Genomic DNA, 14,862 nt, shown 5'->3' with positions numbered 1-14,862 from the left:
AAAAAATTGAGTTTTTATTTATATACTTAGTAATCATCTGCCCATCAAAGGAAAATACCCTCTTGAGATGAGAAAGAGAGAGGAGATGAGACAGAACGAGCCAGGCAAATGTGCTTCCTGGAATGTGGGTGTAATGTGTCCTGAAATACCTGTTTATCAGGAAGCTTGTGCAACATGGCACCCAAAGAACGGCGAATGTGAACTTGGGCACAGCTGTCGCTACCTACCCGTGACCTCGAAAATACCTGGAATTACTCTAAGGACTTTTAAAACCAAGATAGTCTTTTCAGACTCGAGTGAAATGCCACCTCATACCCCTTAAGATGTCTGCTATCAAAGAAAGAGAGAGAAAAAAAGAAAATGACAAGTGTTGGCAAGGATGTAGAGAAATTGGCATCCTTGTTCATTGCTGATAGGAATGTAAAATAGTACAGCTGCTATGGAAATCAACTTGCTGGTTGCTCTGAAAAGTTAATGATGGAATTATCATATGACCTAGCAATTCTACTTTAGAGAATAAACCCAAAAGAATTGGAAGAAAGGTCTTGAGGAGATACTGGAGCATGCATGTTATAGCAGCATTATTCTCAACAGCAAAAAGGTGGAGGCATCCAAGGGTCCCTCGACAGATGAATCAACAAGCAAAATGTGGTGCGTATACATACACTAGAATATTGCTCAGCCTTAATAAAGAAGAAAATTCTGACACATGCTACAGCACAGATGAACCTTGAAAAAATTAAGCTAAGCAAAATAAGTCATTTACAAAGGACAAATACTGTATGATTCTACTAATAGGAGTTACCTAGAGTAGTAAATTCATGGATACAGGACATAGAATGGTGGATGTCAGGAGTGGCCAGGAGAGGGGAGTTATTGTTTAATGGGTACAGAGTTTCAGTTCTTCAAGATGAAAGGAGATCTGCGGCTGGATGGTGATGATGGCTGTACAACAAGGTGAATGTATTTAACACCACTGAACTGTGCACTTAAAGTGATTAATCTAGCAAATTTATGTGTATTTTATCACAGTTGAAAAATATTTTTCCAAAGGTATTCCTTTCAGGAAAAATGGATAGTCCCCATATTTAAAGATTTCCTCTGGCTATTAGATTTACGACTTATGGTTACAGTAGAAAATAAATGAGCTTAAATTCCCAAGTTTTATGTTTTGATGGTACTCATCTCTGAAATGGCCATATGAGATTAGTTAGTAGAAATAAAGGGCATGTGTGTAAAGTCCTTTCATATCCTTGGATACAAAGCTTTAGAAACATGTCCTGAATTCTTTTTAATGTTTCTTAATAGGAAAAAGTTGTATGCCTGTGTACATAAAATAACTCTGTATATAAATAACATTAGTTGATTCTTGGCTCTGCCAATAATATTTGGAAGCACATCTGAGCAAAGACTAAACATGCCTTGACCTCAGCATGTGTTGCTTCTGTTCTGTTGGTTTCCATCCTTCCTTTGAGCATGTTCTAGGTACACTCTCCAGAGAGCAAGCTTACAAAATAGTGCTAAGCTTTGTATCCATGTAGATTCCACATTATATGCCTTTATCTCCAAGGTGCAGTGTTGGTTGATTAAAGAGAAGGAATCTGGAGAGAACTTGCAATGTGTAAAGATTCCCAGGAAGCCATTCAGGAGGCAGACAGGGCTAGAATGGTTGAGAGTGTAGACCCAGTGTCAGTGTGACCACAGTTTATTCCTGCTCTGCCTCGTCGACTGTGGGGCCTTGATGATGTCACTCAGCTGCCAAGCTTCAACATCCTCATCCTTAAACCCAGTCTGGAAATCATTGCCCCACAGATTTGTGGTGAAGATGTAACTAGTGAGATAATGTTTGTGCCCATGTCTCATTCTTAGGAATGCTCAGTCATCAGAACTGTTATTATTCTTAAGAATCAGGGCACTGGCCTTTTGGGTATTATTTCTACTTAAGTAAAAAGAGTAACACCTTCTGAAATGACTTTACTCTTTAATTTCTGTTTACGTGTTCATGGTCTTTGGTGATTTTCTTTATATTTATCGTTTAATAATAAAAACTAAATTGTTGACATAAATATGAATAGTAAAGCCAAGAAACAGAAAATAAAAACAAACAAACAGAAAAACACAATAGGAATTTTGGGGAAAAGCACAACAGAAAAATGTATCTAACATTTTCCACCAAGAGAAAGAAATCAGACTAAAATGTTTTGTATTTTGATTTCTGGCTTTCCTCCCACCAGCTTCTTTCCTGACCATCACCTTGTACACACTCTGACTTTCCATTCCCCCACCAAGACCTCCAGCCTTTTTCTCAGCCCTCCCCACACTCTTGACTATTTTCTTTCTCTCTCTTTGAGGACAGGGCCTGTATCTCTCATTTCTGTTCCTCTAGTGCTTCCTACAGTCCCTGACAAGTTACACGAGTATTATTAATAATTCCTAACACTTATGGAATCATTAACACATTTTAGTTTCTTATCCTACCATTTTCTGCTTAATCCTCACAATTTGTTGTTCTCCTTATCTGACAAATTTAAAAACTGAGTCACTGGGAGCTTATCCTACTTTTAAAGTAAGGGGCAGAGCCAGGATTCAAATTTTATGTGTGTCTATTTTTTTAAAATTGAAGTATAGTTGATTCACAGTGTTTCAGTTGCATAGTGAAGAGTTTCAGTTTTATCTCCAAAGTCTCCCATCGCGGCAGAGTGAAATCCAAACTACTCCTCACGTGACAGAGCCCTGCACTCTCCAGTCTCCACCTTGTCCACTTCTCAGCCGTGTCTGACTCTCTGTGACCCCATGGGCTGCAGCCAGGATTCCCTGTCCATCACCAACTCCCGGCCTTGCTCAAACTCATGATCATCAAGTTGGTGATGCCATCCAACCATCCCCTTCTCCTCCTGCCTTCAATCTTTCCAAGCATCAGGGTCTTTTCCAGTGAGTCAGCTCTTCACATCAGATGGTCAAAGTGTTGAAGCTTCAGCTTCAGCATCAATCCTTCCAGTGAATATTTCAGGGTTGATTTCCTTTAGGACTGACTGGTTTGATCTCCTTGCAGTCCAAGGGACTCTCAAGAATCTTCTCGAACACCACAGTTCAAAAGCATCAATTCTTCAGCTGTGTTGTACTCATCTGACATTTTCCCCTTTTTTCCTACCATCCCACTTGAAAGGACTCCCCAAACCATAGCAAGAGTGAATAAGTATAGAGGATAGAGCAAAGCCAGAAGATACTACTCCTATTGCTCTGTCCCTCATTTGAAAATATCAGTTTAGAAATGGGTTTATGCACTTGTATGTCATAGGCTAATATGTTTCAGGAGAAGATACTCAAAATCTTATGCCTCCCCAATCAAGAGCCCTTTGTCTTTACAACATCTTGCTAGGTGCAGAGGTGGAGAAAGTCTGTTAGTTTGGTTACTGGAATTTACTTGTCTAAGTGCAAAAACTTACATTCCTCTTCCTCCCAAACGAGTAGAAAGTAGTGTTGCTTGTGTCTCAACACCCCATTGTAGGGAACTTAGGCAGCTGAGCGCAGACGCTGCGGAGGGGGAGCCCAGTGCTGTTTCTTTGAGTTGCCTCTCTCAGCTGAGCCAGGCCCACACCATCTTCCCTGGATCCCTGGTCCTTGTGATCCTGGAAGCAGCAAGGAGCTTCCATGGTGGTCTCTCTTCCTCCCAGGCTCATCCCCGTCACTGCTGACCCCACATGAACAGATCAGAACTGGGGGAGATGTGACGGTAGCAAGGACCTGGGTAGGAGCAGAGACAGGGGAGTGGGGACATAGCCCATCAGTCCTGGAGGGAACTTTCAAAGATGAATACTGTGTTCTTAAGAAGGTACTCCTCAACTTCTGTTCAGAATTTCAGGAATAAGCAAAAATGAATGTTCTTCTTAAATAATTTCCTTAAACACAACAGGTAGCTGAAGTTGTGTGTTCTTTATGCTCAGGATCTGAAGTAGTTAAATATGTCCCCCAGAAAGACCACCAGTTGAGATTATATGCAGGGGGCAGCCTGCTTACTTGAAGGAACCTGGAAAATGGAGGGGAGATGGAGAAGGGAAGGAGGAAGAATACTGGGGACCAGCCTCCCCTCGCCTGGCCCCGGCGCTGTGTAACCCTCATGGAGACATGCAGAAGACACCTGCATGTGGGAATCTTAAGGTCGATAATCACAAAGAGTAACAAGTTTTTATAAAATCTGAAGTAGAATGATGGTTAGTCCCCTGACAAGGAAAGCTTACATTGTTTAGATGGTTGTTTAGTCTTTGATCCTAAATTCAAGTGTTAATGGAGACCTTAAATTTGCATCTCGCGTTTTTTTAGTTCAATACCCATTCTGAAATATTGTATGACTAGTGATTTTCAGTGCTTTGGAGGCATACTGGCCACTTAATCAACTTTGTGCAAATAAATCTCCCTTTATAATGTCTTTTTAATTGTGGATTTGCTCACGGATATCTCTTTTTTGGTGGCACACCCTGAGTCTTCTGTGTTCTTTTCTCTCTCACCAGACTTAAAACTGAGACCATACTGAAGGAAGGTTTGGAAGGCCTCCTTCTAACTGTTGCTTCCTGACCTGCATACATGTCTCCTCTTGTTCCCACACGTGTGCCTCCCCTTGTCCTGCCCCCTTCTCTGAAAGGAGCTTATTGGGCTCTTCACCGCTGCCCATATTCTTATGACATGGCTTACTGAGCCTTCCTGAAGAAAATGTAAATGGCCTACATGAGCTTATGTACAGGATTTGCTCTGGAAGCCAAGAGGAGGCATATATTTCCAGAGTAATTTACTTATGACTCCTCCTGAAGCAGATGAATAGTAAGAACTATTTAAATTAACTATTAAACTATTTAAATTAATAGTAAGAACTATTAAAGAACTATTAAATTAAAGTATCATGACACAGGTCTGGGTGGGTTTCAGGTCCTCCTGGCCTTGCAGTTAATAACGAGGTTCTGTGAGGCAGGTCATTCTGACACACAGGTGAGAGAATGTGGGAATCAGCTGATGCCAAAATCAGAGGTGATCTCTCCATGGACAGAGGTGCTGCAGCCCCAGGAGCTGACGTTCCCCTTGCACATGTTGGGATGTTCATTTCACACATGTAGAGAGATTCCAGATCCTAGAAGACAGTCTGACCAATGGAGAAAACAGCCTAGTTTATTCTTCAGTGCTAATGTGTAAATATTTAATGGTTTGCTTTGAGGCACAAACCTCTACTAATCATGCTGTTGGTATTTCCCAGTCACACCAGGATTGACAGTTAATTTATGTAGATCTTGATGTTAAGTTTCTCATGTAATTATTTCCTCAGTTTGTGTGTGTGTTTAAGCAGATATTTATTACCAGGGTGATATTTAAAAAAAAAAAAAACCCAAATCTTCCTTTGTCTTCAGTTTTTTCCTTAAGATGAAAAAGCTTCTTCAACACTTTCTCCCGTTAGTGTTCAGTAGTCCAGAAGATATTTTGTAGCACACTTTGTACAATGGAAAATTATTTTAGAGATACTGTTTTGTAAACATACATTTGCAACTTTATTATTAATAATTAATGAATTTAGATGTTTTTGCATTTTAATTTTGACATTCTGTACACATTGAGAGAAAATGAACAAAGGTTAAGTTAATAACATTCACTATTTTGGGGTATTTAGGAACCTGTTTTATTCACTGGAACAATGAGGACAAATCTGGATCCCTTTAATGAGCATATGGATAACGAACTGTGGAATGCCTTAGAAGAGGTAATTTATTAACAGTAACTGTAATTAACTTGCTAGCATCAGTATCTGTGTGTTTACATTTAGAGCGTTGCAGATAATTAAGGGAAGTGTATCGGTTTCACTAACTTCATTTACCTCCTAGGAAAACACTGATGACATGGGTGCACGTAAAAATGTGTGTATTGATGATGATGAAAATCAATAATATAATGCGACATGTTTTCATTTTAACTATTTCCCTAGAACCCTGAACAAATAGATACATTATCTTGTCCTTAGCAGAGTACTCAATTAGATGTTAAAACTGTGGAATCAAAGTCTACTAGCGACCTAGTGAATTAATGACTCCATTACACTCCAATATTCATTTTATTCCTCTGGTCTTAGGAAACATCTACTAAGTGGAGACAATAGTAGTTTTTCCTTATTGACTAAAAGATATAAACAAGATCACATTAGTAAAGTGTAGAAGTTTCATAGGAAAGTGTTTATAAAGGTAAATTATATAGTTGGAATTGATAATGATTATTTATTGACAATTATGTCATTTTAATGCTGTAGCATTAATGCAGATAACAGAACCCTGGAACATCTGCTCAGTTGTTATATGAATAGGTTCATTTCTAGAGAATTTTCCATTATTTGTGTCATGTTTTCCCTTGCCCCACTTCTTTGAATTTCCTCACCCTTGCATGAAAAAAAATTTTGACTAGTAAGTTGCTGTCAGTTTGTATTTTAATACAAACTATTTTGTGTATTTGCACTCATTTTACAAATCAATTCTACTGTTGGAAGAAACCCTAGACTTCTAAGCCATAGACAAATTTCTAATTTCTCCTAGGACCTAGCTCAGTCTTTTGCTTTTAAAAAGTAAGAATGAGTATTCCTATACATTAATGATGAAAGATCAGAAAGAGAAATTGAGAAAACAATCTCATTTACCATTGCAACAAAAACAATAAAATACCTAGGAATAAACCTACCTAAGAAGGCAAAAGACCTGTACTCATAAAACTACAAGGTACTGACCAAAGAAATCAAAGATGACACAAAACAGATGGAGGGATATACCATGTTCTTGGATTGGAAGAAACAATATTGTGAAAATGACTATGCTACCCAAAGAATCTTCAGATTCAATACAATCCCTGTCAAATTACCAATGGCATTTTTCATAGAATTAGAGCCAAAAAATTTACAGTTTTAATGGAAACACAAAAGACCCCAAGTAGCCAAAGCAGTCTTAAGAAAGAAAAATGAAGCTGGAGAAATTAGTTCCCTGACTTCAGAATATATTATTGAGTTGGCCAAAAAGTTTGTTAGGTAAGATTTTATGGAAAAACTTAAACGAACATTTTGGCCAGTTCAATACAGAACTAGAGTAATCAAGATGGTGTGGCCCTGGCACAAAAACAGAAATATAGATCAGTGAAACAGGCTGGAGAGCCCAGAGATGAACTCACACACCTGTGGTCACTAATCTGTGACAAAAGAGGCGAGACTATACGATGGAGAAGAGGTGGTCTCTTTAGTTAGTGCTGCTGTGAAAACTGGACAGCTATGTGTAAAAGAGTAAAATTAGAACACTCCCTAATACTGTATACAAAAAAAACTCAAAGTGGATTGAAAACCTAAATGTAAGACCAGATAATATAAAACTTTTAGAGGAAAACACAGGGAAAACACTCTACCTAAATAACTACTAAATGTTTGGTTGGTCTTTTCATTTCAGAGAAGTGTGGCGTATTTTTTTAATCTTTGTTGTTCTTATCACACAAATCTGAGAGATTGATTGTCCATGTTGGTTTGAATTGGTGTGTTTGTCATTTAGCATCACCCTTCCAGGGAAGCTCTGAAATCTGTAATATACAGATGAGCCTTGATTGTGAGCAGGGAGATTTGGAGGTATAACCATTTCCAGCCAGTAATTCTGGTTTCTGAAGGATGTCACCACTGAGTCTTTATACACCCACCCTGCTTTTCAGCAGCATATGAATTTTGTTTTCTTAAATTGGGTTGATTGCTTCACCTCCTGCCTGAAAAACATGTACTTCTGATTTCATTTAAGTTTGTGAGTCTTTTACAATCAAATTCTACAAGAGAAAAGGTGTGTAGAGCATTTAACCATTAAATGTAAAGAATGATAGGATGATCCACTACTCTTGAATTCATAGGACAAATTTAATGGTGAAATTGGGACACATCTTAAAAAATAACTGGAAATACTGGTAAATTATTTTTCTATTTGTTTCCCAGATTGAGACCTTTTTTCACAGATTCTCAAGTAGGATTACTGTAGAATTTTAGAACATATTTTTCCATGGACAGAGAAACAATGTTAATCTAAATTATAAAAATGCTGAAGTGGTAGATAATACTAAGATCTACTTCTATTTAAACTACATTTGGAACTTTCTATAAAAAGAAAGAAATGTGAGTTTATTTCACAAAATGAAGTATGTGGTTTCCATGTATTGCTTCTGGAATTAACCCTGTTAACTTTGGTGATATCACTTAGAGAAATCATCCCATCATTGTGTTTCTCTAGGAATTGATTCCTTATGACTGTTTTAAAAGAAAACTTATGAAATCATTCATTGAAAAACATACAAATGTGATAGAGAAATAATTCCTAGAGGATCTGGATAAAGGGGTGATTTATCACTCTAAGTTATTGTTGTTCAGTTGCTAAGTCATCTCTGACTCTTTGTGACCCCATGGACTACAGCACGCCAGGCTTCCCTGTCCCTCACCATCTCCTGGAGTTTGCCCAAGTTCATGTCCATTGAGCTGATGATGCCATCCAGCCATCTCATCCTCTGTCTCCCTCTTCTCCTTCTGCCTTCAATCTTTCACAGCATCAGGGTCTTTTCCAATGAGTTTACATCAAGTGGCCAAAATATTGGAGCTTTAGCTTCAACATCAGTCCTTCCAGAGACTATTCAGGGCTGATTTCCTTTAAGATTGACCAGTTTGATCCCCTTGTTTTCCAAGGGACTCTCAATAGTGTTCTCCAGTACCACAGTTCAAAAGCATCGGTTCTTCAGCGCTCTTTTATCGTCCAGCTCTCGCATCTGTACATGCCTACTGGAAATACTATAGGTTTGATTATACGGACCTTTGTCAGCAAAGTGATATCTTTGCTTTTTAACACACTGTCTAGTTTTGTCATAGCTTTCCTGCCAAGAAGCAATCATCTTCTAATTTTAAGGCTATAGTCACCATCTGCACAGATTTTAGAGCCCAAGAAGAGGAAATGCTTCTATCTTTTCCCCTTCTATTTGCCATGAAATGATGGGAAAGGATGTCATGATCTTAGGTTTCTTAATGTTGAGTTTTAAGCCAGCTTTTTCACTCTCCTCCTTCATCCTCATCAAGAGGTATCACTAAATCAATGAAGTCAGTTTTTAAATGAACCAAAAACCGTAGTTATTAATTTGTAAATGATGCCTAACTGGATATGTGAACCCAAACTCACAGAGTTAAGCTGAGAATGAGTAGGAGGGAACCGCTATGTTTTCCTCTTTATGAACTTCAGTTAAAAGGAAAAGATGGCTTACAATTTTTTGTAAGGTTCTCTGGTTCTGTTTCCTCCTTCTTCCTTAGCAGAGGTGGACATTCTGAAGGAAGACAGTCCTATGGATGCTGCCTGTCTCATTTTGGTTATTTTTCTAAATATGCTGAAAATACATTTTTCATGTACTGAAAACTTGCCAACTTACTGTAAACTGATAAAAGTTCATCAGAAATTAGTGTTATTGGGGTGCTAACAAGCAAAGGCAGCTCCCGAAATATAACATGAGTAGTGCCTGAAGATGAATCACTTTATCAAGCAGAGGTTAAAAGGTCATAGCAGATAAAACTCTGGAAGTGAATCATTGATGTGTTGTTTCCATTAAAAAGCAAAAACAAAACACCTTAGATACGGGGATTTGGAATTAAGAGTATAGAATGGGGGCTTCCCCAGTTGCTTAGTGATAAAGAGTCTGCCTGCAATGGAGGAGAAATGGGATTGATCCCTGAGTTGGGAACATTCCTTGAAGGAGGAAATGGTAACCCACTCCAATATTCTTGCATTGGAAATTCCATGGACAGAGGAACCTGGCAGGCTACAGTCCGTAAGGTCCACGACTTAGCAACTAATCAATAACAAAAGGGTCCTGTTGAAACTGGGAAGAAATTGTACAGTTAAATGTCTGACATTGATAGTGTCTCTGTTAAGACACAAGTGTGTCTCATCACACAGGAAGCAAGAAATCTGGGCATCAGCAGCCTGTGCATCAGGAACCAGGTGGTTCAGTCCTTGTGGTGGAGACAGGTCACATGTCCACTTCCCTGGGCCTTGTATTAGGTGAACTTCCTTTACTGCTGGCCCTGCTCTAGTCAAAGCTCTTCCCCATCTGTTGATTGCATTTCAGTGTCTCCTTCTGACACACACCAGATTTTCTTCTTGAAAAGTAAGAAACTTTCACAAAATTTGGAAACCACTTGACATCTATCTTCACCCTCTGTGAGGGGCATCAGCACCTACTACATATAGTACATGCAGTGATGATAGAAACAGGATGCCTTATAAGCTCAGTGTATTATTTTTCAGTTTTGCTATATTCTATTATTTTCCCAAGCTCAAAAACAATCTGGAGTATTTTATACTGAGATGTATAGTTTTGAATAGTAATTATTTGTTCTATTTTCCTTAAATTATAACTTTTTCAGTGCTTTCCTTTATTTAAAGTGTGATATGATATCTTGGAGCCAGTCAATTGTTATAAGAATATATCCTCTTTACAATTACACTTAATAAGAAAACAGTGTTATATATAAATTATTTATCCATATGAATTTAGTTTCTAATTTACAGGAACAGGTATGTTGCGCAATTAGAGTCACTTATGCCTTCATTCATGTTGTTGCTGTTTGTTGTATCTGACTCTTCTGCAATCCCATGAACTATAGCGGGCCATGTTCCTCTGTCCATTGGATTTCTCAGTCAAGTATACTGGAGTGGGTTGTGATTTCCTTAGCCAGGGGATCTCACCCAGGATCGAACCCAAGTCTCCTTCTTGGCAGGTGGATTCTTTACCATTGAGCCACCAGGGAAGCCCACCTTCATCCAGCCAACAGATATCTACTGAGAGCTCGTCAGGCAATGTAGCAGATTCTGGGGCTGTCACAGTCGTCAAGAGACAACATGTCTGTCCTTCTGGAGCTGAAATTCTCCTAGAGAAGCTAAAAGCAAGCCAATGCACATGTAAAGAAATCTCAGTGCTGATACATGCAAAGGAGAAAAGTGAAGCAGAATTTGAGGAAGGGCTAGCCGATAGCATTATTAATAATGGGCAATATCTATTGATCTGTTACAAATTCTGCATGTACTGACTCATTTAATATTCTTAACAATGTTAGGAGGTACTCACCTTTATAATTATGGTATTATAGTCTTACTTAGAGTTTAGGAAGCTAAGATAGAGTAGGTTCAGGAACTTGCCCAGTTGGCACAGCCAGGCAAGACTTATCCCCAGTCTGCCTGGCTTCAAGTCTCCAATTTATTTTTGTTTGGCTGCAAAAAAAATAGTCAACAAAAGAACTTAAAATGTAGTACTTTGGTGCAATCTCCAAAATGACAGAATGATCTCAGTTCATTTCCAAGGGAAACCATTCAGTATCACAGTAATCCAGGTCTATGTCCCACCCGCTAATGCCAAAAAAGGTGAAGTTGAACAGTTTGATGAAGACCTAGAAGACTTTCTAGAACTAAAACTAAAACAGATGTCTTCTTCATCATAGGGAACTGAAATGCAAAAGTAGGAAGTCAAGAGTAACAGGCAAGTTTGGGCTTGGAGTACAAAATGAAGCAGGGCAAAGGCTGACAGAGTTTTGCCAAGAGAACGTGCTGGTCATAGCAAACACTGTCTTCCAACACAAGAGACGACTCTACACATGGACATCACCAGATGGTCAATACTAAAATCAGATTGATTATATTTTTTGCAGCCAAAGATGGAAAGACTCTACACAGTCAGCAAAAACAAGACTGGGAGCTGACTATGGCTCAGATCATGAACTCCCTATTGCAAAACTCAGGCTTAACTTGAAGAAAGTAGGGAAAACCACAAGGCAATTCTGATGTGACCTAAAACAGATCCCTTACAGATTATACAGTGGAAGTGACAAGTAGATTCAAGGGCTTAGTTCTGATAGACAGAGTACCTGAAGATCTATGGACAGAGGTTTGTAACACTCTACAGGAGGTGGTGAACAAAACCATCCCCAAGAAAAAGAAATGCAAAAAGGCAAAATGGTTGTCTGAGAAGGCCTTACAAATAGCTGAGAAAAGAAGAGAAGCAAAAGGCAAAGGAGAAAAGGAAAGGTTTACCCATCTCAATGCAGAGTTCCAAAGAATAGCACAGACAGATAAGAGAGCCTTCCTAAGTGATCAATTCAAAGAAATAGAGGAAAACGATAGAAAAGGAAAGACCAGAGATCTCTTCAAGAAAATTAGCAATACCAAGGGAACATTTCCTGCAAACATGGGCACAATAAAGGACAGAAATGGTACGGACCTAACAGAAGCAGAAGATATTAAGAAGAGGTGGCAAGAATACATGGAAGAACTTTAATAAAAGGTCTTAATGACCCAAATAGGTACGATGGTGTGATCACTCACTTAGAGACAGACATCCTGGAATGCGAAGTCAAGTGGGCCTTAGAAAGCATTATGATGAAGAAAGCTAGTGGAGGTGATGGAATTCCAGCTGATCTAGTTCAAATCCTCAAAGATGATGCTGTGAAAGTGCTGCACTCAATATGCCAGCAAATTTGGAAGACTCAACAGTGGCTACAGGGCTGGAAAAGGTCAGTTTTCATTCCAATCCCAAAGAAAGGCAGTGCCAAAGAATGTTCCAGTTAACACACAATTGCACTCATTTCACATGCTAGCAAGGTAATGCTCAAAATTCTTCACGCTAGGCTTCGATAGTACATGAACGAAGAAGTTCCAAATGTACAAACTGTATTTAGAAAAGCCAGAGGAACCAGAGATCACATTGCCAACATCCTTTGAATCATCGAAAAAGCAACAGAATTCCAGAAAAACATCTGCTTCATTGACTACACTAAAGCCTTTGACTGTGTGGATCACAATAAACTGTGGAAAATTCTTAAAGAGATAGGAGTACCAGACCACCTTACTTGCCTCCTGTGAAACCTGTATGCAGGTCAAGAAGCAACAGTTAGAACCAGACATGAAACAACTGGTTCCAAAGCAACAATTTGGACTAGTTCCAAACTGGGAAAGGAGTACATCAAGGCTATACATTGTCACCTTGCTTATTTGATTTATATGCAGAGTACATCATGCGAAATGCTGGGCTGGATGAAGAACAAGCTCGCATCAAGATTGCTCGGAGAAATATCAATAACATCAGATATGTATCTGACACCACCCTAAGTCATAAAAAGTGAAGAGGAACTAAAGAGCCTCTTGATAAAAGTGAAAGAGGGATGTGAAAAAGCTGGCTTAAAACTCAACATTCAAGAAGCTAAGATAGTGGCATCCTGTCTCACCACTTAATTCCAATAGATGGAGAAACAGTGGAAACAATGACAGACTTTATTTCCAAAATCATTGCAGATGGTGACTGCAGCCATGAAATTAAAAGATGCTTGCTCCTGGGAAGAGGAGGTATAACAAACCTAGACAGAATATTAAAAAGCTGAGACATCACTTTGTCTACAAAGTCCATGTAGTCAAACCTGTGGTTTTCCCAGTCATCATGTACCAATGTGAGAGTTGGACCACAAAGAAGGCTAAGCACTGAAGAACTGATGATTTAGAACTGTGGTTCTGGAGAAGACTGTTGAGAGTCCTTTGGACAGCAAGGAGATCAAGCCAGTCAATCCTAAAGGAAATCAACCCAAATTTTCTTTGGAAGGACTGATGATGAAGCTGAAGCTCCAATACTTTGGCCACCTAATGTGAAGAGATGACTCATTGGAAAAGACCCTGATGCTGGGAAAGATGGAAGGTAGGTGGAGAAGGGTATGAAAGAGGACAAGATGGTTGGATGGCATCATCAACTTAATGGACCTGAGTTTGAGCAAACTCCAAGCAATAATGAAGGACTAGGAACACTGGTGTGCTGCTGTCCATGGGGTTGCAAAGTGTTGGACATGACTCAGCAACTGAACAACAACAACCTATATCCATGCTCTGGGGGAAATAAGATGTTATGTTTTCTTTTTCATGTGTTTTCATTCAGTACAATGCATTTATGACACTGAAGAAAATGCACTTGATTGGTCCACTGTTTATAGGATTAAACTTGGGAAAGAACCATCATCAGAATGGGCTCCAGGATTACTAATGTATAAGGGGCAGTTTGCCATTGCTTGAACTTGCATATATTAAACTTTAGAAAATAGTAAAGGGCCAATAAACTTATATCTTCAGAGAACCAGATTTTCTGTAAAATTTTTGAGCTTTTCTCTAGTGTACCAACTCCTGTGCAAAATGTACTTTGGGAAACTTGACTCAACCATAAAGATCCTTTTAACTTTTCAGTTTAAATCACATTGGGAGAAATAGCTTCCCTTTTTGAGAGACTTCCTTAACTAGCCCCTAGTGGGGTTTCTGGTGGGTGTCCTGTGGTGGGATGGGGGACCCTGAGATCCTTCTGTCCTGAGTTGACTCCACCATCTTTCTCAGTGAACACTCACTGGGAGGAGCTCTCCCCATCACCTGGCTGTAATGTAAGACACGTAAGAAGTCCTGAGGATGTCAGAGCTTAATGTCCAAGAGGCTTGTCTACTTCAGTAGCAGTTTGCTTAGAAAAATGCCATTCTTTCTGTATCCACAGGTACAACTCAAAGAATCCATTGAAGGTCTTCCTGCTAAAATGAATACTGAATTAGCAGAATCTGGGTTGAACTTGAGTGCTGGTCAGAAACAACTGGTGTGCCTTGCCAGGGCTATTCTCAGGAAGAATCAGATATTGATTATTGACAAAGCCACATCATACGTGGATCCAGGGTATGGATGAGCCCCAGGAAATCTTGAATATGACTTGTAAATGTGGTAAATGGAAAACATTTAGCGAATCTTTGAAATGTTTCTAAGTGCTCACTTGGCCTCATGGATATCT

At 39.1% G+C, this 14,862-nt stretch overlaps 1 protein-coding gene across 1 annotated transcript in view; it reads left to right on the top strand.

Moving 5' to 3' along the window:
* The window catches only part of LOC145530192 (ATP-binding cassette sub-family C member 4-like), a 165,098-nt gene that overhangs the window by 136,014 nt on the left and 14,222 nt on the right, over positions 1-14,862 (top strand). Inside the window, exons 27-28 of the mRNA XM_081551115.1 lie at positions 5,651-5,740; positions 14,578-14,750. Coding sequence (XP_081407241.1) covers positions 5,651-5,740; positions 14,578-14,750 — 263 coding nt within the window. The remainder of the gene's footprint in view (positions 1-5,650; positions 5,741-14,577; positions 14,751-14,862) is intronic.

The sequence above is a fragment of the Giraffa tippelskirchi genome, chromosome 12, assembly GCF_054371585.1.
Source record: "Giraffa tippelskirchi isolate mGirTip1 chromosome 12, T2T-mGirTip1v1.2.pri, whole genome shotgun sequence".
Taxonomy (NCBI): domain Eukaryota; kingdom Metazoa; phylum Chordata; class Mammalia; order Artiodactyla; family Giraffidae; genus Giraffa; species Giraffa tippelskirchi.
Note: the sequence above shows the minus strand (reverse complement) of the source record. Positions and strands in the feature narration are given on the sequence as shown.